Source organism: Haemaphysalis longicornis, unplaced genomic scaffold (genome assembly GCF_048455015.1).
Source record: "Haemaphysalis longicornis isolate Haplotype H1 unplaced genomic scaffold, Haemaphysalis longicornis Haplotype H1 scaffold_13, whole genome shotgun sequence".
Classification (NCBI taxonomy): Eukaryota; Metazoa; Arthropoda; class Arachnida; order Ixodida; family Ixodidae; genus Haemaphysalis; species Haemaphysalis longicornis.
Window position 1 is genome coordinate 78857061 of NW_027526233.1, and position 22831 is coordinate 78879891.

Consider the following 22831-nt stretch of genomic DNA (forward strand, 5'->3'; position numbering starts at 1 on the left):
CGGACCATTCGCTCCACCTCCCCATTTGACTGCGGGAACCGAGGACTGCTCGTGACGTGATGGAAGCCGTAGGCCAGTGCAAAGTCCCCGAATTCCCTGGCCGCAAACTGAGGACCATTGTCTGTGCGCAGTAACTTGGGGATACCATGGCGGGCGAAAACGCTCTTGATTGCTGTGATTACTGCTGCTGCTGATGTTGACCCAAGGCTGATGACCTCGGGGAATCTGGACCTGTAGTCAACCAGAAGAATGTAGTCCCTGCCGTTCACGTGGAAGAGGTCGGCGCCCACCTCCTCCCACGGAAGACTTGGTGTGACAGTAGCCATCATGGGTTCTGGACGTTGGACCCGAGTCTCAGCACACTTGGGGCAGCTGGAGACGGTGTGTTCAATTTGGCTGTTGATGTCAGGCCACCATACCGACTCTCGTGCCACTGCCTTGCAGCGGTTGATCCCTTGATGGCCTTCATGTAGCAGTACTGTACCGCTGAAGAGAGGTGGGGATGACAATGCGAGTGTTCTTCAGGAGCAAACCATCACACACAGTGAGGTCTCCCCTGTGTTGCCAATACTTTTTCAGATGAAGTGGCAACCGAGACTGTCTGGGCCAACCCCTAGTACAGTACTCCACGAGAAGGTCACACTCGCCGTCAGATGCTTGGGCTTGGCGCAGGTCGTCCCACCGTGTGGAGACAAGACCTGGAAGGGAGCGGATGAGTTCTTGCACGTAGAGTTCGACCTGGTCGGCCTGCTGCGACGAAGGAGCATCCACAGGAGCTCGAGAGAGCGTATCAGCTGTAGCCAAGAGTTTGCCGGGTACATAGAGTACCTTGTACTGGTAGCTCATGAGCTTCAGACGGAAGCGCTGGATTCTAGGTGGCAAGAGGTCGATTTCCATGTTGCCTAAAAGTGCAACGAGAGGCTGATGGTCGGTCTCCAGGATGAAGTCCAGACCACAGACATACTGGTCGAACCTCTGCACAGCCCAGCTGGCTGCCAATGCTTCTTTTTCGGTTTGGCTGTATCTTGTTTCTGCCGACGTGAGAGACCTTGAAGCGAAGGCAACTGCTCGACGCTCTCCGGATGGTTGCTCTTGCAGAAGCACGGCCCCCAGGCCAAAGGAGCTTGCATCTGCTGAAACAGTTGTCTTGTACTGGGTGTTGTAAGTTGCAACGCACCGTTCAGAGCACAGCAGTTCTTTTAGCTTCCCGAAAGCAGACTGCTGCGATGGGCCCCATGTCCATTCAGAGTTCTTCTGAAGCAGGGCGCGAATAGGTGCGGTGACGTCCGAAACATTCGGCAAGAAACGTCCCACATGATTCACGAGTCCCAGTAGACGACGAACGCCAGAGAGGTCTTCGGGAGCAGGCAGACGCTTGATGGCTGCCACCTTGTCAGGGTCGGGTGAAATACCGTGGGCACTCACTACGACTCCTAGAAACTTGACACTGTTGGTGCCGAAGGAACATTTGTCTCGGTTGAGCGTGATGCCTGCCTTGGAGAGCCGTGCGAGGACCTGCTGGAGGCGCTGGTCATGCTCTTTACGAGTCTTGCCAAAGACAAGGATGTCATCAATCATGTTCACTACGCCGGTCTGGCTTTCTAGTATCCGAGACATTTGCTTCTGGAAATACTCGGGTGCCGATGTGATGCCGAATGGCAGCCGCAGAAAGCAATAGCGACCAAACGGGGTAATGAACGTTGTGTACAGCTGTGACTGTGGAGACAGCATGACTTGATGAAAACTTGACTTAGCATCCAGCTTAGAAAAAAACTTGGCCTCTCCAAGCAAGCCTAGGCATTGTTCCACCGTCGGTAGCATGTGGCGTTCGCGAAGGACGGCTTTGTTAAGCTGAGAGAGATCTACGCAGATCCTGTAATCACCATCACCTTTTGGCACAGCTACCAGTCCAGCACACCACTCTGTCGGAGCATCGACGCGGCGGATCACTCCTTCCGATTCCATCTTGTCCAGTTTTCTCTTGATGGGCTCATGGAGAGGTAAAGGAAGACGTCTCGGGGCACTTAGTGAGAAGGGCGTCGCCCCGGGTTTCAAACGGATTGTGTAGGCGTCAGGCAATGTCCCCAGTCCCTCGAAAAGGCCAGGGTCTAAGAGCAGCTCTCCGGACGACTCCTGTGAGCCTGAGACATGGTCAAGGAACTTGCATACCCCCAGGGCCTGAATTGCAGGGAAGCCTAACAAGGGAACTGTTTTGGATTCCAGAACATACAGTTTCTGCTCCACGGACTTGCCTTTCCACGTGAGTGTGGCTTGGTATGTACCCAGGACAGGCAACGTGTGATTACCGGGACCTTTGAGCTCGCCTTCTGGAACTTGAAGTTTTGGCGGAACTCCGGAAAATGAGCTTGGTACGACCGAAACTTCGGCTCCCGAGTCCACCTTGAACGACAGTGGGGAGCCATTCACGAGTACTTCGATGAACTTGGCGTTGGGGCGGTTCTCTGCCACCGCGTGAAGCTCAACGGAGCTTGCTGAAGACCGAGTGCGCTTGGAGTTGCATCTTCTTTTCTTCATGCAGACAGTTTCGAAATGCCCTTTCTTGCTGCAGAAATTGCAAGTTGCTTGTCGAGCCGGACAGTCTGCACGCTCGTGCGAAGAACGTCCGCAGAAAAAGCACCCTCTCTGGTTGGGCCTGTCTGGTGACCCAGGCTTTCCTTTCGCGTTACGAACACGCGCGGCGGCGTCGACGGCAAGCGGTGACGAGTCGGCCGAGTCGCGTGCCCGGCGCTCGTTTTCTGCGTCTTCGTGTTGACGGACATGCGTAAGTGCCTCTTGCAAGGTGAGCTTCGGACTTCGGCACAGTTTATCCGAGAGGTTACGGTCGAGCAAACCGACCACGAAGCGGTCGCGGACGAGCCTTTCCTCGACTTCCGGCGACGCGTAGTTGCAGCGCTTTACCATCGAGCGGAGAGCCGTGTAGAAGGCATCGGCAGTTTCGCCCGGTTCTTGAGCACGGCGGTGAAAGCGGGCCGTTTCGTACAGCTCGTTGGGCGGATGAATGAAATGGTCGGTAAACGCTTTTTTGACGGCGGCAACGTCTTTGAGCTCGGAGTCACCCAGCGGCGTGGTTGCGAGTACGACGCGGGCTTGCGGACCCATACAGTAGAGCATAGAACGCACCTGAACCTCCGGCGGTGCTGTGTAGTGGCCCGTGGCGAAAGTGTAATCCTCATATTGGAGCAGCCACGTAGTCCAAGAGCCGGGGTTGTCGAAGGGCTGTGGTGGGCGTAGCTGAGTCAGCTGCGGCGCGGCGGCGATGGCAGGGGTAGTCATGGCGGGGGCGGCGGCGGTTGTCTCGTGACGGGCGTACGGGGTTGAACTGGTTGAACCGTTGAACTACGGACGAGCGTTGAACCGAAGAACTAAAGCCACTTCTGACACCATGTTGAGGGTGGCCGAGCGGGTACGCCGAGGGACCGCCCCGGCAGAGCACGCAGCCCTGAGAGACACGTACAGACACGATGCAGGAACATAACCCGCCCCGGCGGGGAGCTCGCTTAATTAGTGCACCTAGAATCCACTGATGATGATGGTCGCCGTGGCGCCATCTAGTCGAGACGCGACACACTACAGGAACCATGGGGTAAATGCGACGCATCGGGGGTTGCCGTTGCGTTTCCGTTATGTTAGCGTGTGGATTGCTGTTGTTGTGTGTCCTATTTACGCAGCATGTTCACCCCCGGCCCGATGCGTCGCATCTACCCCATGGTTCCCCTCGCGGGAAGATGGTGTAAATTTTTATCGGGGTGGCCGGTGCTTGTTACGGTTGCGCCGACCATCGCGATATCAGGCCTGTTAGTCTCCATTTCAAATCATCGGTGGTCACCGGATGATGTCATCGGAGGAGCGCCGGCGGAACGACTGAGCGGAACGGCGCAGTTAGCGCGTTTATATGTACGGTGAGGGGAATGAGAGAGAGCAGCGCATGCGCATGTGTTAACCCACACCCACGCACAGCTAGCACGGCGACGGAGCGAGTGCAGCCGAGCGCTAACACGCAGATAGCGCTGCGGTGAGAGCGGCGCTAGCACGGAGCTGGCGCGGCGAGGAGAAGGGGGGAGGGATGCGGACGCCGCTGGACTACGCCGGAGGGACACGGCGGGTGAAAGAGATGCGTCGCATCTAAAAATGGGCCAGCCAGGGAGGGACTGGGGTGTCATGGTGGACCATTTCTGCAAGGCTCTTGCGTAAGCAGCTTTAAAGATTAACTTCGGCTACTTAAACCCGGAAATTTTGGTCTGCCTGTCTGTGTGTCAATTCGGCAATCCAGAAAAAAGTTAAAATTCTTGAACGAGGTAATAATATAGGGCTAAAACCTTTCAGAACCACTAGATCTGGGAGCAATTTTTGTCAACATTGTCGGGCAAAAAAAGCATTACGCTCATTTGAGGCACAGCATCGATGAACAACTTATGATAGCCGTGTTGTTTCAATTGAAAATAAATTCGTGCTTGACATTCGCGAGAGCAAAAAAATGCACACTGAAAACAATATTTTGACCCAAAATTACAAAAAGACCTTGCTCGAGCCTGGACCTCGTGGCAGTGTTCCCAAGTTAGGTGGCGCGAGCAGCGGAGGACGGGAAAATTGAATTGACCAACAAACCTCCTCCGTGTTTTTTATCAGCGTTTATTTTGGCACAGGGCATAGATGAGTGGGTATGAGTTGATGATGACGAAAGTTGATGAGGTAAAGTAGGAGGAATAGACTATTTCTATATTAGTTCTGGAGTAGTGGCAATGGGGGGTCTTCTCAGTCCAGAAGTCCCTGGGCCGTCGCTGCCACACGGGCCCTTTCAACCAGCCGAAGCTGATTTCCGGGGTCCGGGCTGGCTAGCATGCCTTCCCACTGCTCATGCATGGTTGGGGGAGGGAATAGGGGGGTGGGGGGATGGTGTGTGGGGCACGCCCAAATCATATGGTAGAGTGTGCAGGGTTGGGAACAGTACTTGCAGGTGGCGGAGTAGCAGGAGGGGTGGATGGTGTGGAGGAGGGTGCCGTGCGGGTAGGTGTTGGTTTGAAGGCGGCTGTAGGTGGTGGCTTCTTCTTCCTTAGTCAACTTGTCGTGGGGCGGAGAAAAGATGCGGCGTTCGAGGCGGTAGTGTTCGAGGATGTCTTTGAATTTTTGAGGTACAGAATGGTATGCTTCCGACGGTGACGTTAGAGTGTTGGATGGGAACGCCCGGTAGATAAGCGTGCGGGCGGCGACATGCATGGAAATATTCCCTTCGCGGATAAAGTCTAGGAGGGAACGATGTTGGCGCCCATGTGTCCATGTGGTGTATGCGGATGCGTCGCCTAGGCGGAGGCCCAAGAGGAGGCGGACGCAAGAAGTCGCATTCTCGTTGGGCACAAGGTGAGGCAGGACCACAGCCAGTGGTGGTGGTCAGCGATCGCATCGCTGCGGTGGCAAACTGCGCCACCGCGGGGTTTGCAAAAGAATCTGGGAAGGGAGGCCATCGAAGGGTCACGGTTTAGCGTCGGATGGTCGAAAGGGGAACGGCATGAGTGGTGGCATATGGGAGGGAAGAGAGCCATTTACGTGGCAGGGCAGCAAAAGACTGTCGTCTTTCGGCGAAATTTGCAGCGTGAGAAGATACGCGGGCAATTTTTTATCGCTCCTATTTTACTGTTTTGTATAAAGCAAATTGATTAGTAGAGAGTTTTAGCATAGCGGCGAATGTACGCTACGATGAGCTCGGTGGGTAGTGAAACCTGACTGCGCATGCGCTCGGGCATGGCCACAATTACCTCGTTGTATTCACTGAAACATTAAGGGACAAGAGATCGGAGTGGCTCAGGGAAGAAACGCGTTTTAAGGACATATTAGTAGAAATTCAGAAGAAATGGGCGTGGGCAGGACAGGTAGTGCGAAAATAAGATAACCGTAGGTCATTAACGGTAACATAGCGGATCCTTAGAGAAGGCAGGCTGGCAGGGGGCGGCAGAAAGATGGGCAGATGAGATGAAGAAGTTTGCGGGGATAAATTGGTCGTAGTTAGCACAGGACTGGGATAATTGAAGATCTATGGGATAGGCTTGTGCCCGACTGTGAACAATGAAAGGCTTAGGATGATGATTATGATTCATTGAAAAAGTGAATCATCGCGTGGCAACACTGAAAACCGCCATGACCGTGCTCGCTGTGCCTGCGCATACGCTTCGCGCACGGAACTCGCTGAAGAAAAAAAAAAAACACCAGCGTGCATCACCAGCCGCGTTTCAACCGTGTCAACAGATATATTGTTAATGGCACTTAATATTATGTGGCGGCGCTCTCCTAGCTCTCGAGCACTTGGCATCCCCACGAAATGAAACAGCGGATATGAACGAAAGTGAAACTGCGCCCAAGAGCCCGACGCTGCAGTTGACTGCGACCACGGATGTCACCACTAGTGTCCTCTAAAGCATAGTTGAGTATAAAAACCTATTCATGTTTTTTTAATGTTTTACCAAAACGTACACCCGGCGTCAAAATAAGCCGGGGCACGCGAGCGCGTGGCAAAATGCATTGCCGCGACATCTGACGTTGCACTTCTGGTGTCGAGACATCGATGTGCGTGTGCGCGTCCAACCACGCTCGCTAGCCTGTCTTTTACTTCGCTTCAAACGGTAGCGCTGATCACATTCAGAGCTTGGCGCCAGGGGTCACTTTCTTTGCTCAACACGTCTTGCTCGTACACGCTTCAGCGGCCGAGGGTGAGAGTGAAGATGTGTTGCTCGCCCTGACCTGCTATGACAGATAACTATATATAATCTTGCCCGTCTCGCGGTGACGAAATTGTGTCCCACATATGCTCTCCCACTTCGGTATTTTTAACAGCTACGCTGTTCTTGGGCTGGGCTTGACTACAACCTGTTCGTTTAACGCTCCCTCCGGAGTTCCCAGCAATGCGTCTATGTTTACAGGTAAAGCCGCCTTTATGAAGATCGGCGGAAGCTTGGTCTTTGTAAGCTGGCCTTCCGACACTGCCTGTTGTGCAGCGAAGCATGGAAATCTACGGAGGGAGTATGATTAAAGAAAACGGCTTTAATTCATGTGTTATTAAATGTATCCAAAACCCAGTTCTATGAACCTATGCTGATAGGACGATTATACCGCTATGCCAAGTTTCGTTTACTTGTCGTAATTAGGTAGTGAATTTGTAAGCGTTGGACAATTAGTTTGTTGTCATTATAACGCAATCCACGGAGAGAGATTGCCAAGTATTGGAGAAAACGGTTGTAACTGCTGGTCCGCGCTGGTTCAGTAGATATCAATCACAACCGGTGGAACGAGTTTTAATAATTTTTCGTAAAACATGCCATTGGTTGTTAACTAAGAATGAGCACACAAAACAGAAAACGAACTGAAGCGCGTAATAATCCATTTTATGAATGTGTGATGATGATGATGATGAGAAAACTTTATTTTGCCCAAACTGGGGGAGGGAAGGGGACGAAAGAAAGCGTTCGATGGTCCTTCCCCGTCAGATGGCGGCCAGGAGCCCGTGAGCCCTAGCGGCATCTTCGGCCAGTTGGACAAGGCTGCGTTGAGTATCTTGGTCGGGGCTGAGCAACACGGCCTCCCATTGCTCCAGAGTCCTGATCACTATTGTCTGTGATGTGTGTTGTGGTTTCTCGGGACAGGCCCATACCATGTGCTGCAGGTTGGCTCGTTCGGAGCACCATCTACATTGCTCTTTGTAAAGGTCTGGGTATAGGTGGCTGTAGGCTACGGGGTTTGGAAAGGTGTTGGACTGCAAGAGTCGCCAGGCCACAGACTGCCACCGACTGAGGGAGGGATGCGCCGGCGGGTACTTCAGGCGGCCTAAGCGATAGTGAGCGGTGATGTCCCTATATGTCACAAGCCTGTCCCTGCCCCCCGTATGTAGCGATTGCTCATCAAGATCGAGGCGGTCCCGGTAGCTGAAACCTCGGGCCGCTTCGTGAGCATGCTCATTACCTGGCAAGGACGAATGTGCTGGCGTCCATATAAGAAGGACCTCGCGGAGTTTAGACCCAGTAAAGGGTTGAAGAAGGCGCTGCGCTTGGGGTGAAATTCTACCCTTCTCAAAGTTTCTAATGGCTGTTTTCGAATCAGTCACAATTATTTTTGCGGGTGTGGAGGATATGGCAAGTGCAATGGCTGCTTCCTCCCCGGTCTCTGGGTGAATTGTACAGACTGAACCAGAGGCAGTTGAATTACCCTGCTGATCCACGGCCACTATGCTCATGACCGCTCTGTCTGGGTATTCTGCGGAGTCGACGTAGAACACTTGTTTCTCCTCTCGAAGGCGGCGGTGGAGAGCAGCCGCCCTGGCTAGGCGTCGATCAATGTTGTATACCGGGTGCATATTTCGAGGAAGTGGAGATATACGGATATGCGCCCGCTGTGAGTCAGTAAGCATCACCTTTTCCCCATGCTGGGAGGCGTAAGTAATGTGGAGCTGTTGAAGGATAGTGCGCCCCGTTTCGCTACTGGAGAGCCGTTGAAGTTGTGCTGAGACTTCACCTTGCACACGTTCTGAAGCAGTTAAAGAAGGGGAAACGGGAGAAGAGTTCGGCGTGGTCCTGAGTTTGACAAAAAATTAACAAGAAATTCAGTGCTCTTCCACTCTGTGAAGAAGGATGACCATCAAAGCTGTGGTGGCAAGCCTCAACGTGAGCTTTGACTGTGTCGTAGTCCAAGGGGTGCACAAAGGAAAACCTGTTGTAATTTGCGATTGAGCATAGTTCAAAGTTAATTGACTGAATGAACTTGATGAACTAGAGTTTTCTCTGGGTGGACAAACATGGGGCTGTCCGTTTCCCTACCGTAGAACCCCATATATACTGACAGCGGATGAGAATTTCACAATATTTACAATTTCAGTGTGAACCATATAATTTTGAAAACTATATAAAACTCGGCTTTGTGTTAGATTCGTCTTAGCGGCTAACATTCATATAATTTGTTTCGGTATAGTTTTAATGAAACAAGCGTTAGAGCCATTTTCCGTGATGGTATTCCCTCCGAAGATTGACGTGATTCACTCAGTCGATGTGGGAAAGCCATCCTATACCCCTGTCACACGGCAAATCTAATGCAATTAAAACTGAATGACATTAGCTGTTACTGACATTCGGCTCGGCCATGCGGGTCTACACGGCGGGACAAATGCCGTTTGATAATGATAGCGCTGACGATTAACGAGCTCGCAAAACCGCAAAATTACATTTCAAGCACATCTAGACTGTTTTCACGCGTAATATTTAAAAAAAAACGTAAAAAAAGGAATATTTTTTAAATAAATACTGTGGGGATTGCGACTTTCACGCGAACCCCTTTTCTGGCTAGCTTCCCGTTGCGGCCGGCATGCACACGCGCCTCGCTCGCGCGACGGGAACCATACCGGAGGGCGCCAGCGACCGGACGGTTTGTTTTCGCCCTGGTGGAAGCGTTTACCCTTTTCCCCTCTGCCTTACCCGAGAACGAGTTCTTCCTCGATACTAGCGCCACCGTAAGGCGAAGTCTGGTGGGACGTAGCATGACGAGGGGACGCTCTCTTGTCTTGGGGATCCGGTAGCGCGCGGACGTTTCGGCGCGCTGGTCCTGACCTGGGGAACGCTCCACAAAGGACGCGTCCGGACGAGCTGGGAGACTGCACCCGCGCTCACACGAGCAGCGCTCCGCTGCTCCGGTATGCAATCGGTGAGTCGAACCATCTCGATCTCTAGCGTTGTTTAATGCCTCGCTCCCAATGTTACCGTTATGGCCTACGATCAGTCTGTATGCAGTGTATTTGGTTTGCACTTTGCAATAAATGCTGCCATTGATGTTTTGCCCTCGCCGCCTCCTGCCTCTGTCTGTCTCCGCAAACAACGGACCCGTCCGCAGCCGGCGCTCGCAAGGCATGTTTGCTGAGCGCGATGGCTGCGGGGTGGGAAATAACTGGTGTGTGAAACGTAGAACCCCACAATACAAGAAAACCCCCGATTTAGCTTGACATCAGTACACATCACAAGCTGCGACAAGTCTGGAAAAAATCCCTTTTACGGTAGCGCGCGCACTGGGGACGAGATTTTCTTTTTTGTTAGTACTTGTTTGTCTGTCTGTATTTGAACAACAACACAAAGAAGAAAATATAAGTTCACTGACAGTTTTTAGAAACAGTATTTCTTGGTTTATTACTGAATTTTCATGTCTAGGGACGCGCTACTGCTGTCGAGGCTACTCATTTGGCCACTAACTGAGGTCCGGGACCTGAGTTAACCGCTAAATGTCATTCGCCTCAAATGTCATTCGGTATTCACGTGTAGCGCCGAATTAATCTAAATAATCTAATTAATCTAGATCTACCGGCAGATCTAATGACATTTAGAGCAAATGTCATTCGCTCTAAATGTCATTAGATCTGCCGTGTGACAGGGTTACAAAGATCAAACTTACAACGATCCCCTTAATGTCTGCTTCACCTCCTAACACAAATGAATTGCTGGGAAGACATTTTAGGGAACAGCCCTTTGGCGCCCTTCTCCGGGCTCAGCTGCGTCGGCGTCGTCGTGACCGAGCGAACGATGGCAAGACTGACGAATGAAGGAAAGCAGAGGAGGAGAATGTCGCGAAATTGGGAGGGGAGTAGGTTCGCCGTGGTGGCGCGAGCCAGCGCTCTCCGAAAGTGTGCGGTAGAAGAAGGGAAGGGGCAGTATGCTGTGCCCGCACGAGGCGCTCGACGCTTGGAGAAAACGTGAGGGGGGCGTTCGCGCGACAATGATGTGCGTTCGCTTAATGCTATGTTCAGACTAAATACGTAACAGCCGTATCGTGTGCTATGGACGTAAAAAAACGGCGTTTCACACAGTTCGGTTGGCTGAGACGTCAAATGACGTCATTACTTAAAGATATTACGACAGTTGCGACAACACTCTGAACCCGGCCTAAGACGCAGTGGTCTACGTCTTGTCTACATTCTTGTCTACATCGCTCTATTACCGGAGACGATCTGCTGGATCCTAGCCATAGACAGCTTTCCTGTAAAAAAAACTCCCAAGCATTTCCCCGAGGGTGAACATGGTTCAGTGCGAATGCACGGGGTGATGCTATGAGGGGGAGTAAAGTTAAAATCCGTTGGCATTCGCCCGTGAGCGCGCGCGAGCCGACCCACGGAGGTCTGGCAGTTTATCGCTGCATATATAGGGGGGTACGCCGCGCCGAGCGCGCCGAGCCAGGTGGCTGAGAGAGGAGGCGAGCGCAAGGGGAGAGGGACAGCGGCGCACGGCAGCTGCAGCCGAGCGAGGGGGAGAGGAGAGAGTGTGACGTCACGGTGGAGAGAGAGGCGCGCGGCAGCAGCTGGGGAGAGGAGGCGCGCTGTGACGTCATACCATGACGTCACGGCGCGAGGAGCGGTGGGGGGAGCGGCGCGCACCCGCGCAGCCACGGCGAGGAGGCGGAGCGAGCGCGGTCACGTGGTGAAGTGACGTCACCGCGCCGTTGCTACCGACGCTCCTCTCCGCTCCACGCCGTTGCTAGGGAGAGGAGGACTGCGGACGCCGCCGCCGCCGACGGCGGTGGAAGGTTTGGGGTCGCTTATAAAGTGCATTCGCACTTAAAACGAATGCAGTATTTAAAACTAAGATAGCAGTCCCGTTGCCATGTATCCTTTGTCAGAGCAGCGCAGAGCGAGCAACGCATCTTCACCCGCGCCCTCGGCCGCTGAAGCGTGTGCGAGCAAGACGGGTTGACCAAAGAAAGTGGCCCCTGGCGCTAAGCGCTGAATGTGACAAGCGTTGCCGTTTGAAGCGAATGAAAAGACAAGCTGGTGAGCGTTATTGGACGCGCACGCACACATCGGTGTCTCGACACCAGATGTGCAACGTCAGATGTCGCGGCGATGCATTTTGCCACGCGCTCGCGTGCCCCGGCTTATTTTGACGCCGGGTGTACATTTCATACAACAAGTGCATGCGAGGCCGTCACCTGAACGGTGCCGTGCCCGCACTGCCCAGCCACCACAAGCGCTGGGGAATTGCGAGCGACGTTTAAACAAATAACAAGCTTGGCTTCCGCGCGGCGAAATTTCGGCAACAATATTTCTCTTGTCCTTGAACAGGGGTGACACACCTTGAGCGGCAATCGGCTTTCACTAGCACACACACGCGACTTGGTTTATGACGACGCAGTTGCAAGAATACTGTCGGCTCTGAGGCTTTCACCGCTTTACTTACTCATGCTACTATTTCAACCGCGTCTTACGATGAGTAGATTGCAGGCTGTTGATCGTACCAGTATTTGGCGTCGAGGTACTACTTCGAGCTGGGTGGGGCATTGTTCGGAACATCGAAGAGCTCACTGTTGCCATGTGGCGTGGCGGGCGGCAGCACGGACAAGTACTGTCCCCTCGTGGAGCCCGACGCAACCATTGCGGTGTCGCCTTAGCAAAACAGACGCTTGGGCAAAAACTATGTAGGCGATTGTGTTGCCTACGTGCGTGCCACGGCAGTGAACACAACCCATACGCGGGCTCGGCGAGGCAGTCCTGTCCCTATTATTGCCAGAGTTTTTCCTTAAAGAACACTGCAGGCTATTCAAAATGCTAACTTAGTATTTTTAACTGCAGGACCATCTTTCTTACCTCTTGGGAAGGCAAGCGGTGTCCTATTTGCGCACTCCTGCTTTTCCCTTGTTCTTTCCGAGACGTAAAACAGTGCGCCGCAGATTAAGAGGATGAAGCACCACCCACACGTCATTCTTATTGTTAAAGACGCCAGAATTGCGACTACATTATACCTTGCTTGTTCAAAAAATAAATACAGTAGCTGGCCGACCGTTTTTTGTGACTCCAATAATCCGGACATGCTGGTTATTCCGGACTTTCCGGAGGAACTGCCAGTTGTCTCATATGAGTAATGTACACAAACGACGAATGTTTCGGGCAAAATAAAGCCAAAAGTTCGATTTTATTTATTTTAAGCGTTATTTCAGCTAGCGTTTTTGCCCACGGAGATGAAGTGTTCTAGTCCGAGGCGTTGGAAACGCGAATCTCTCGGTGTGTTCTTCTAGTGCGCGTTTTTGCTCATGGATATCAAAAGTTCCAGCACGAGGCGTTGGAAAACGAGTGTGTGCTCTTTTAGTGCGCATTCTTGCCCATGTCGATGAAACGTTCTAGCGAGAGGCGTTGGAAAAGAGTTCTAGTACGAGTTTTTACCCACGGAGATGAAGCGTTCTAGCGCGATGCGGTGAAAAACGAGTGTCCCGGTGCGTTCATTTAGTAGGCGTTTTTGTTCACCGAGATTAACCGCTCTAGCGCAAGGCAATGTAAAACGAGTGCCTCAGTGTGTTCTTTCAGTAAGCGTTTTTGCCGAACGGAGATGAAATATTCAATCGCGAGGTGTTGGAAGACGAGTGTCCCTGTGTGTTCTTTAAGTGCGCGTTTCTGTCCATGGAGATGAAACGTTCTAGCGCGATGCGTTGGAAAACGTGCCCGGTGTGTTTTTTTACGTGTTTTTGCCCACAGAAATTAAAAATTCAAGCGTGAGGTGTCGGAAGACGAGTGCCCCGGTGTGTACTTTTAGTACGCGCTTTTGGCCACGGAGATGAAGCTTTCTAGCGCGAGGTATTTTAAAACGAGTGTTCTTGTGTTTTAGTAATGTGATGACATGACGCGACAACAGGAGACGCCGCCAGCCAGAGCCAGTAAGGGGCTTCGCCCGTAATGAACGTTGAAACTTTGCAGCGAAATGGTGATCAATGTCCGTACATCTGGTCGTTGCGTCGAGATGAAAAAAAAATTGCTGCGTTTTCTTGGAATGCCTTGTAGCTGTCAATCTTATGCTGTATCTTGGCAAAAAGTCACACTGGAATTGACCGCTGAACTCGATCATTACGCGCCGTTTTATGTACTTGTCATAATTCTCAGCGAAGTTACATACGTCATGGAATTCCCGTCTGCTGTTAGAAAATGGCCGTCTACGAAGGCGGTGTGGTTACGGAAAATGGCTGTAACTGGTTTTATGTAAACTATCTTGAAATACGTTATGTGATATTCAGCAACAAAACTACCCTGACATTACGCCGCGTTTAATTTACTTGTCGTAATTCACAGTGGCATTGTAAATATTGTATTATTCCCGCCCGCAGACAATACATTAACAAGCTACAAGGGGAACCGGAAAGGCCCATGTTTTTTCGTGAAAAAAATACAAGGATGTGTCAGCATATCCCCGCATGATCGAAGGACATAAAAAGTGGCCTGCTGACGCCTTCAAACGAGTCTCTTGGCGAAGCGACCTGGCTAGCCTTAGTGTCAAAAACGGAGGATCAGAGCGAGTTTGTGTCATTAGTAGATAGAACCCAGGAATAGAAAAAAAATAGCAGCGCACTGCGAGCGCAAGGCGGCATTGGTCAGTGCACACGTATGCCACGTTTTACCAAAAACGGCAGAGCGCGCGAACCATGCCCCATTATCCTTTTAGTCACTCGGTTATTTGGAGACCGCGGGGCTTTCGTTCTTGTTCACTGGCATATAACTTGGAGCTACGTGAGTGTATACAAGAAAATCCACGCAATGGTCACGCTGCGACTTTACCCCCCGAAGCTTTTATACATCTACGTGAGGGCTGATGAAGAAAGTCTTAAACCTAATTATATTTATTTATTCTGTAGAATTTCATGAAAGATAAACATCGCACAAGCCGCTCCTGAAGTTGATTGTGCGATGCAGGCCAACTCTAACGCTAAACGAGCGCCACCCGTTTTTTGAAGCGTCCAGAAGCTATTCCGCGCACAGAAGACAACCTGGAATCAGTCATCCCAGGCGTTCAACAGCGAGGCCAGATCAAATGTAGGGTAGGCGGATCTTCCTCACTGAGCCCATCAGCAGCACTGCTTCCGGAGACCGGCTGATGACCAGAAACAGGAACGGGTGGTCCACGGTGAACTTGAGGCGGGGAGTGTCGGTCCAGGGGCCGGCCTTGTGGCCTTTCTCTCTGGTCTGCACCGACGCGCAGTGCACCGCCAACGACAGGTGCTGTCCCGAGAGGCCAGACGTTGGGGACGCGACCTCGGCCGCCTTGAAGCCCGGGAGGTCGGCCAGGCCCCGAATGAAGACGTCCACGATCCCCAGCCTGGGCATGACGTCCTTGAGGTCGAACGCTTGCCTGACGGAAAACTTGGGCAGCGTGAGGTCGACGCAGCCTCGGCCGCGGAGCTTCTCGAGGCACATCTGGAGGCGGGGACCCGTGAGTGCTTTCTCCAGGGACGCCAAGCCGTCGCGCTGTCGCGGCAGGATGAACACCATGGACTTCATGTGGCGCCGGTAGCGGAGCTCCAGCGCCGTGGCGTCCAGCTCTTCGCCGAAGTCGGCCGTGGGGAAGTGGCCGCGTTGTCGCATCATCGCCACTGCACGACGCGTATACGAGAGCGGGAGAGAACACTTGCTGAAACAACGTTGCAGATGCTACACTGCAGCGGTATTGCCGGTTTATAACGTAGTGTTGAGGCTAATATACAGTTTTGTGGAACGACGTTACTGACTGACTTACTGAGGGACTCGTCATCATCCAGCCCACGTGAAATTCGGAAAGAGCATTGCTTCCCTCACGTAGAGCAGCCACTATGCAGTGATTTTTCTTAACTTTAAACATGTAGGGTACACGAAGGCTTAAATATTTTTCACATACCTTTGAAATTTCGTTAGTAAGCCCATGGAATTTTCGAAGACAATAACCCTGCTGTAAACAAACAGCGACTGCCGATAATTGTTTTTTGCCGATAAGCTTCGCACCAAACACATGAAGCTTCGATGTAGGTCCTCACCATGAAGATCAGCCAATTTGCAATTTTAGTTTGAAAAAAAGTGAACAAAACAATCCAAAAGTTAGGCGGAGCATGACTCCCCCCGAAGGTATCATAATATAAAGGTCTAAAATCCGGCCTTTGGCTGTTTTTTTGTTTTTTGTATTTTACTTTTTGCCTATTTCATGATTTCCTTTCTCTTTTTTTCAGTGATCCGGCCCACCTACTTCCCGATATGATACCCTGCGTATGCCACGTACTGCTACATATTTTAACAAGAATGGGTTGAAACAAGTTCTAGACTTCGCGAAATGTCTCGTATAACGAACAAAATGAATCACTGCTCCTTGCGCACATGTCAAAATTCCCCCGGTACCAATTACCTCCTACTGAGACCGGTTATGTAGGACGAAAAGCGGCATTCCTTTACCTATTGGTAAGACAGCAGTAGTCCAAGTACGTTTGCGGTCCTGATCGCTTTTGGCTCAGGGCAGGCGCTTTAAGCGCCGCACGAAGGTGGAACATGTGTTTGTACATATGGAGAAATTGCACTTAATAACTGAAGAATTGTTGCCACCGGGGATCTGGCGTATCGGGTAAAGTATTTGTACCAGCACTACCAGAACCCTTCCTGGAATAGTTCTTTTCTTTGCACCGTCAGAAGGCACCACGGGTGTCAAAGAGTATACAGTACACACAGAGAGCGCGCTCGTTCGCACAGAAGCGTGGGAGGCCGGTCTCTGCATGGCCGGTCTGGTTGTGGCAGCAGGCGAGGCTCTCGACGGGTCCGGCGGGTCGGTCCACTTAGCTCCCCACCGGCTGATCAGAGCGAACGAATAGACGGAGGTGGGTGCGCAGAGCACGTGAGGAATTACCCAGAGTCAAGGAATATAAATAATTGGGATTGTGGATAAACGAAGGGGACAACTACTCACGAACTCACGACGAGTTACTTACGAACAAAGGAAACCGAAACTCAGCTATAATGAATCATAGAGTTCTGTGGGGGTATACGAAATATGAAATAGTGAGTGTACTGTGAAAAAAGGAATACGGTTGCGGGCTTCACATTTGTGGACGCAGTCTCCTGCTTAAAATCATAAGCTCTATCATGCCTTGAAGTGAACCAGAGAACGGTAGACCGTTTGGCCTTAGGAGCGCATGGTAAAACAACTAACAAAGCAGTGCATGTAGATATGGGCCGGGCGTCGTTTGAAGTTCGAAATGGTCAGAGTAAGATATGTTTTGAGATGGGGTTGAGAGCAGTGGATCAACGCAGGTGGGGAGCTAAAGTTTTTAGGTACCAGTACATGGAAAGCGTGGACACGCATTGGCTAAGGAAGACAATTCTTACGATGAAATACGGATAGAACAGAGGACGATCATAGACAACCAAAGTACCCAAAAAAGAAGCAAGGCAGATAGAAACGAATTAGTGGAGAGAAAATGCAAACTAAAACGTCGTTAGAGATGTACAGGGAAGAAAAATCGGACATAAAAAAAGGAAAATTTCTACGATAAGCCCAATGGCAGTGCTTCGCTTTTTCAGGCTAGAGCAGGATACTTAAGAACCAAGAGCTTTGTGGGGACGTATGCACAAAATGATGGAGTATGCGTGGTCTGCGGAAAAGAAACAGAAACTATGCGGTAGATAGTGTTAGAATGTGGGGATATCCATCCAAATATATCTGGGTAATGTTCGGTTTCCAGAAGGATTTATTGAAGGGTAGCACAGAGGCAGTTAACGTCAATGCTGCCGAGGTGACTAAAGAGGATTAGACTGCTGGTGGACGAAAAGCAGAGAGGGGAATATGACCTATGAGAGCTACCACCTCTGACAGAAAAAAAGTATTTCGAGCCTGCCCTAAGAGCAGCGCTATGATTAAACGAAGATGGTAAAACATAGACATATTAGATTCTTTCGTACGATGACACCTCATTGGCTTGTCACATAGCGGATACCATTAGCAATCAAAGGATTAAAACAGGCACGTAGGTTGCTGAGAACCGCCGTCCCAATTCCAAGGAAGGGTCACTAATCATCATCATCATTCCATGCCGGGCCTGTACCTATCTTTACTGAATGTCACGTTTTCCTGGATACCGACCGCTCGCGTCTTTGTCCGCATTGCCGGCATTGACCAGAATCGCGAAGATACTTCCGTAACAGAGGTAAGCCGCCGAAGTGTGGCTTTACTACCACGTCGATAGGCCTGTTTAACTGAAAGTGTCGCTTTGGCCGCGGCCTAAGTGTTCTTCGAACAGATAAGTTTCCCGATGCATCATGCATCCATCAAAGTGCATGCGGTGTTAACATGTGATCAATGCGTGGCTGCTAACTATTACTAAATACCACGTAGGCCTAGATCTCCGCCCCGCACCACGACGCAACTTGGCCGCGCCACCTTCTCCCTGCATTCATAAAAGAATGTCTTGGTTTCTCGAAAGCAGACGCCTTTACCCGCAAGAGATGAATGGATTCCGTATGCACAGATCGCCGATTGGCAATATAATTACCCTTATCTCGTCAGTTGAGGAGCAACTGGATTCTAGCCACATACCAATCGCAATTTTCTTAGACATAAAAGCTGCCTACGACTCTGTCACACACTCAGCCATTGTAACTGCTCTTGCAGTACATGGCTTTGGAGAACGACTCTACGCCTGGAACGAGGATTACCTTGCTGGAAATCAGCTTTTCATGCGCACTTCAGATGGTGACACATCACGTTTCCCCGTCGAAAAAGGCGTTCCACAAGGAGCCGTTTTAAGTCCACTGCTATTTAATTTGACTCTCATAGAGCTGAAACGGTGCGAACCGCGGGGAGTTACCATCAAGATCTACGCAGACGACATTTGTATCTGGCACGCAGCACGCTCCGGACGCACCACTCAGCAACGTCTCTAGAAGGCCCTCTTCTCCATTTCAACCTACCTTGCTGCTCGTGGACTTCACCTATCGCAGGAGGAAAGCGTTGCAATGGCGTTTACAAGGAAGCGCATGGATCGGTACCCAATTCTGCTGAGTGGACGAGCTCTCCCGTATGCCCGGGCCCACAGGTATCTTGGCGTAATTTAATCATCGACCGCAATCTCTCCTGGTCGCCTGAGATAAAAAGACTGTGTGCCTGCATCTCTGCGACGTCTCAGGTTCTGAGATACCTTGCCGGTTCGCGATGGGGCAGCAATTGTGGGTCGATGCTACAGCTTCGCAAAGCTTACGTCGATGGCTTCATACGCTATAGCCTTCCCTTACTACACCATGCCGTGCCTACTAACAAAATGAAGCTAGAAGCGGCACGACGGGACAGCCTGCGCATTGTCTTGGTCTACCGAGAGGTTCCTCGGGTGCCGAGACCGTCACTGAAGCTCGTTGCTTGCCTCTGGACGCACTCATGTTGCAGGACTCGCTCCACGTCCATTACCGGCTTCTACTTCAACCTACACCACACTGTGTGAGCAGCATCCCTGCGGCCCAGAGTTCTGGGTTTGGAGATGCTATTATAGCTTTGTCCCTTCCCTAAACAACGCAACCGCCGCGAGAAATGTCATATCAGTTTCCGCCCTGGACATTAACGTCTACTCGTATATGTTTAGGCAGCCTAGGGATGACAACTAAGAAGATAACGCCCCAGGCTGAACTGCTCCAAGAGGCGTTGGACTACATGCACAGGTTGCATTCCGCCAGGGCTCATATTTTCACTGATGGGATCTTCGTTGCCCCAAAGTTCCTCCTCTGGATCATACGTAACGTCGACCAGTAAACTCTTCTTCTACCTTTCAGAAAGACCAACGTCTTCGACATCAGCTGAACTACATCCCTCAAAAAGGCAATCCGCTACATCCTCCGTCAAGAGACCAATGAATGGAACATATTCACCGACTCTAAACCTGCCCTTAAGTGCCTGCTTAAGAGCGGCAAGCAGCTTACATATGAACTTGGCGTTCAAGATATTCTCTATCTAAACCACCTTGCAGTAGGCGCTGGGAACAATATTGTGTGGGTGCCTGGTCACTGTGGGATTACAGGAAACCAAAAAGCTGATGACGCTGCCTCTGCAGGCCACACCTGCCGAAATATACGAAGAATATTTTTTTACCAAACACGACGCTTCCACCTTAGCCACACGCTACGCCCTTTCAGAGAGAAACAGAATCTGGTAAGATCCTACCTTCCACCACAAGTTTCTCTACTCCCTTGACCCTCAGCTGTCGTCAAGACTTCCTCACCTGCTCCCCCGTCATCTAGAAACATTATTTCATCGGCTCCGAATTAATGCAGCGTACACCAACTGCTACCGTTTCCGCATTGGACTATGTCCCGATTCCAGGTGCAACAAATGTGCATCGGAAGACACAATTGATCATCTCTTACTCCACTGTCCTGCATACAAGGACTCTAGATCAATCTTAATACACAACGTTGCACGCATAAGTTATACGCAAGGACCAGTGACTTTAAAAACCATTTTAAGGCCCTGGCCTTCTTCTTCTCAGCAACGCCTAGCCCTAAAATTTCTGTTTTCGACCTCAGCGACACTGGCTTAATTCAAAAAATTTAAATCTCTTCACTCTGAGACTTTTGCACTTGCCTTTTTTACCTAAGTTCATTGGCCCTTTGGAAGCTTGTATTTCTTTTCTACCGTCCTCTCTCTTGGGCCTTTCTTCCTTTTCCCCCTCCCCTAACAGAGTAGCATGAAGGCGATTCTGTACGCCGGCTGAACACTCTGTTTTCTAATAAAGAGCTTCTCTCTGTCTCTCCGGGAAGTGGAGGTTCGCCGTGGCCACTGACCAGCAAGTGCTGCGCTTCGCCGCCACAACCAGACTAGGCCGCACGTACCCATCGCCGTACTGTGTTACGCATAACGGTTTTGTTGGCCCCATATCGCTCACCCACTCTCCCACCGAGTGCACTGGATGTGTTGTCAGCAGTGTTCCGTCGTAAGAAAAAAATGCGCGTTGTCTCAGCCGCAGTATTCTTGATATGTCCCTTCCGCGTCACGTACGCGCCCGTATGATTTGTTTGCCACCTCGGTTGAAATCACACCGGGAAAATGACGTAATAATGTATGTTAATTATATTACAATAATTTATATTAGTAACAAAGAACATCTATATAATATTTACATAATGTTAGTACACTCAAACAAAGGGGTCGGCAATGCTTTGTGGTGGAGGGCCGAGTCGCATGAAGCCGATATGGCAGAGGGCCGTATACGACAAATCAGGTGCAGGTCGGGGAGGCGGGCTTTGCAGAAAAAGGAAAAAATTCAGCGAGTCGGCAATAATATTTGGCAATAATTATTTGGCAATTATCTTGGTAAGCGTGAAGAAGGGAGACAATGCCAACTAGAAGCGACCAATTCTCTGTTCTTGTCTCCCGTACCATGTGAGGTCAAAACTGGATTGTCGTAAGTGACAGGGGGAAGGGTGGGGTTCTCACGATGTGCTGGGGGCTGCATAATGCTGCCCCGCGGACGGCACGCAGGTTGCAGGTTCCCGATTCCTGCTCTAACACGAGCATGCGGTTCACCTTTACCCGAATGCAATCCATGAATCACTCGGTGCCCTTAAAGGGACCCTGAAACACTTTTTTCAAGTGTTTTTGAAAATCTTAAATGCTTGCAGAATGTATTCACTCAACACACCCAGTACCTAGGTTACCGGGTCACAAAGTACCTCAGCCAAAAATTACTGGTCTATGGGCATCCGATGACTTGGAAAGTTGCTCAAGAGATTTTAAGTGCGAATGCACTTTATAAGCGACCCCAAACCATCCACCGCCGGCGGCGGCGGCGTCGGCGGCGGCGGCGTCCGCAGTGCTCCTCTATATTTAAAAAAGAGGAGGCATCCGGCGCCAGGTTTCGATCCGAGGACTTTGCGGCCGCAGCGCGACGCTCTACCGACCAAGCCACGGACACGACGCTGATATCAGCGTTAGTGACGCGCCTTATATCTTTAACGCATTCAAACTACGTCGTCAGCGGCGTGCGTTGGCGACTCAGCGGCGTTATAGCGGCTTGATAACTGCGTGGTGTACACGTGATACTACAAACCCGATGGAAGAGATGGAAGAGAAGGCGGCGAGGCGGTGGGTTGCGGGGGCCGAGCGCAAGCGCCGCAAGCGGGCCGACAACCGTGCATTCGCACTTTCACATTCTCCCCCTCGGGGAAATGCGGGGGAATTTTTTTTCTCTCTTCCCCGGTCTTGACGTTCTTCGACTGCTCGAATTACGTCATTAAGGCCATGTAGCGGCTGTTGGCCCGTTTTCCTTCAGTTGCAGCAATGTACGCTTTTCTCTACCAACTTATAAATAAAGCCACAAAACCAAAGCAGAAACGGGAGGCGTATCTAGTGCGACGAGCAAATCACGCAGTGCCGCTTCGCGCTGGCGTATAACTTTCGCAAAACTTCCAGATGCGAAGGAAGGAGTGAAAGAGTTTATCGAAAGTGTTGCAGGGTTCCTTAAATGACGGAAATTCGACGAATGACAACAACGTGCGTACAATTTGGCTGAAAAATGCTATCTGCGCTGCCTCATTGCGCAATGCAGAACGTCATTCTTGCATTGTGTGATGTCACAGCGCAGAGCGAACTTTAACGTCTAATCGCACGCTCGGCATCGTCGCTCGCTTAAATTTCACTGTCGGCTGCATAGATCAATCAATAGAGCGCATTGTGTTGAAGTTGAACCACAGGATTGTCTAAGAGTGTACGCTTTGTGCGCTCCTCCAGCTAATATCAACCTAGTCGGGTGGCGCTGAAAAGTGCATCCTCGACCCCAGATTCCGAGGGGCCTCACCCACCCTTCTTGGGGATCCCCGAGGGTGCCTCGTAGAAGACTCCCGGCTGGGTGTTCCTGAGCGGGAACTTCCACTTCCAGTCGGCCGATCGCAGCGACGTGACGGCGGCCACGAGTAGCGCCGTGCGCTCGTCCAGGGCGCCCTTCGGGATGGCGCCCTCGCACTCGAACGCCGTCATCGTGTGAAGCCACTCGTTGGTCCGCTCGCGCACACCCGCGCCGTCTGCGACCCCAAGCGAATAAAGTCTTCCTC

The 22831-nt window shown here is 51.2% G+C and overlaps 2 protein-coding genes across 2 annotated transcripts; both read right to left on the bottom strand.

Annotated features, from left to right (window-relative positions):
• Positions 1-465: 465 nt before the first annotated feature.
• On the bottom strand, positions 466-3294 carry LOC144163904 (uncharacterized). Its single transcript, XM_077694570.1, has one exon. It carries the CDS (start codon positions 3292-3294, stop codon positions 466-468), a length of 2829 nt encoding a protein of 942 aa, XP_077550696.1.
• Positions 3295-14684: 11390 nt separating this feature from the next.
• On the bottom strand, positions 14685-22815 carry LOC144164110 (iris-like). The gene is made up of 2 exons (XM_077694662.1): positions 22583-22815; positions 14685-15378 (listed from the first exon to the last, which is right to left on the bottom strand). The coding sequence occupies exons 1-2, from the start codon at positions 22755-22757 to the stop codon at positions 14816-14818; spliced, it is 738 nt and encodes a 245-aa protein (XP_077550788.1). The 5' UTR covers positions 22758-22815; the 3' UTR covers positions 14685-14815.
• Between the last annotated feature and the right edge of the window lie 16 nt (positions 22816-22831).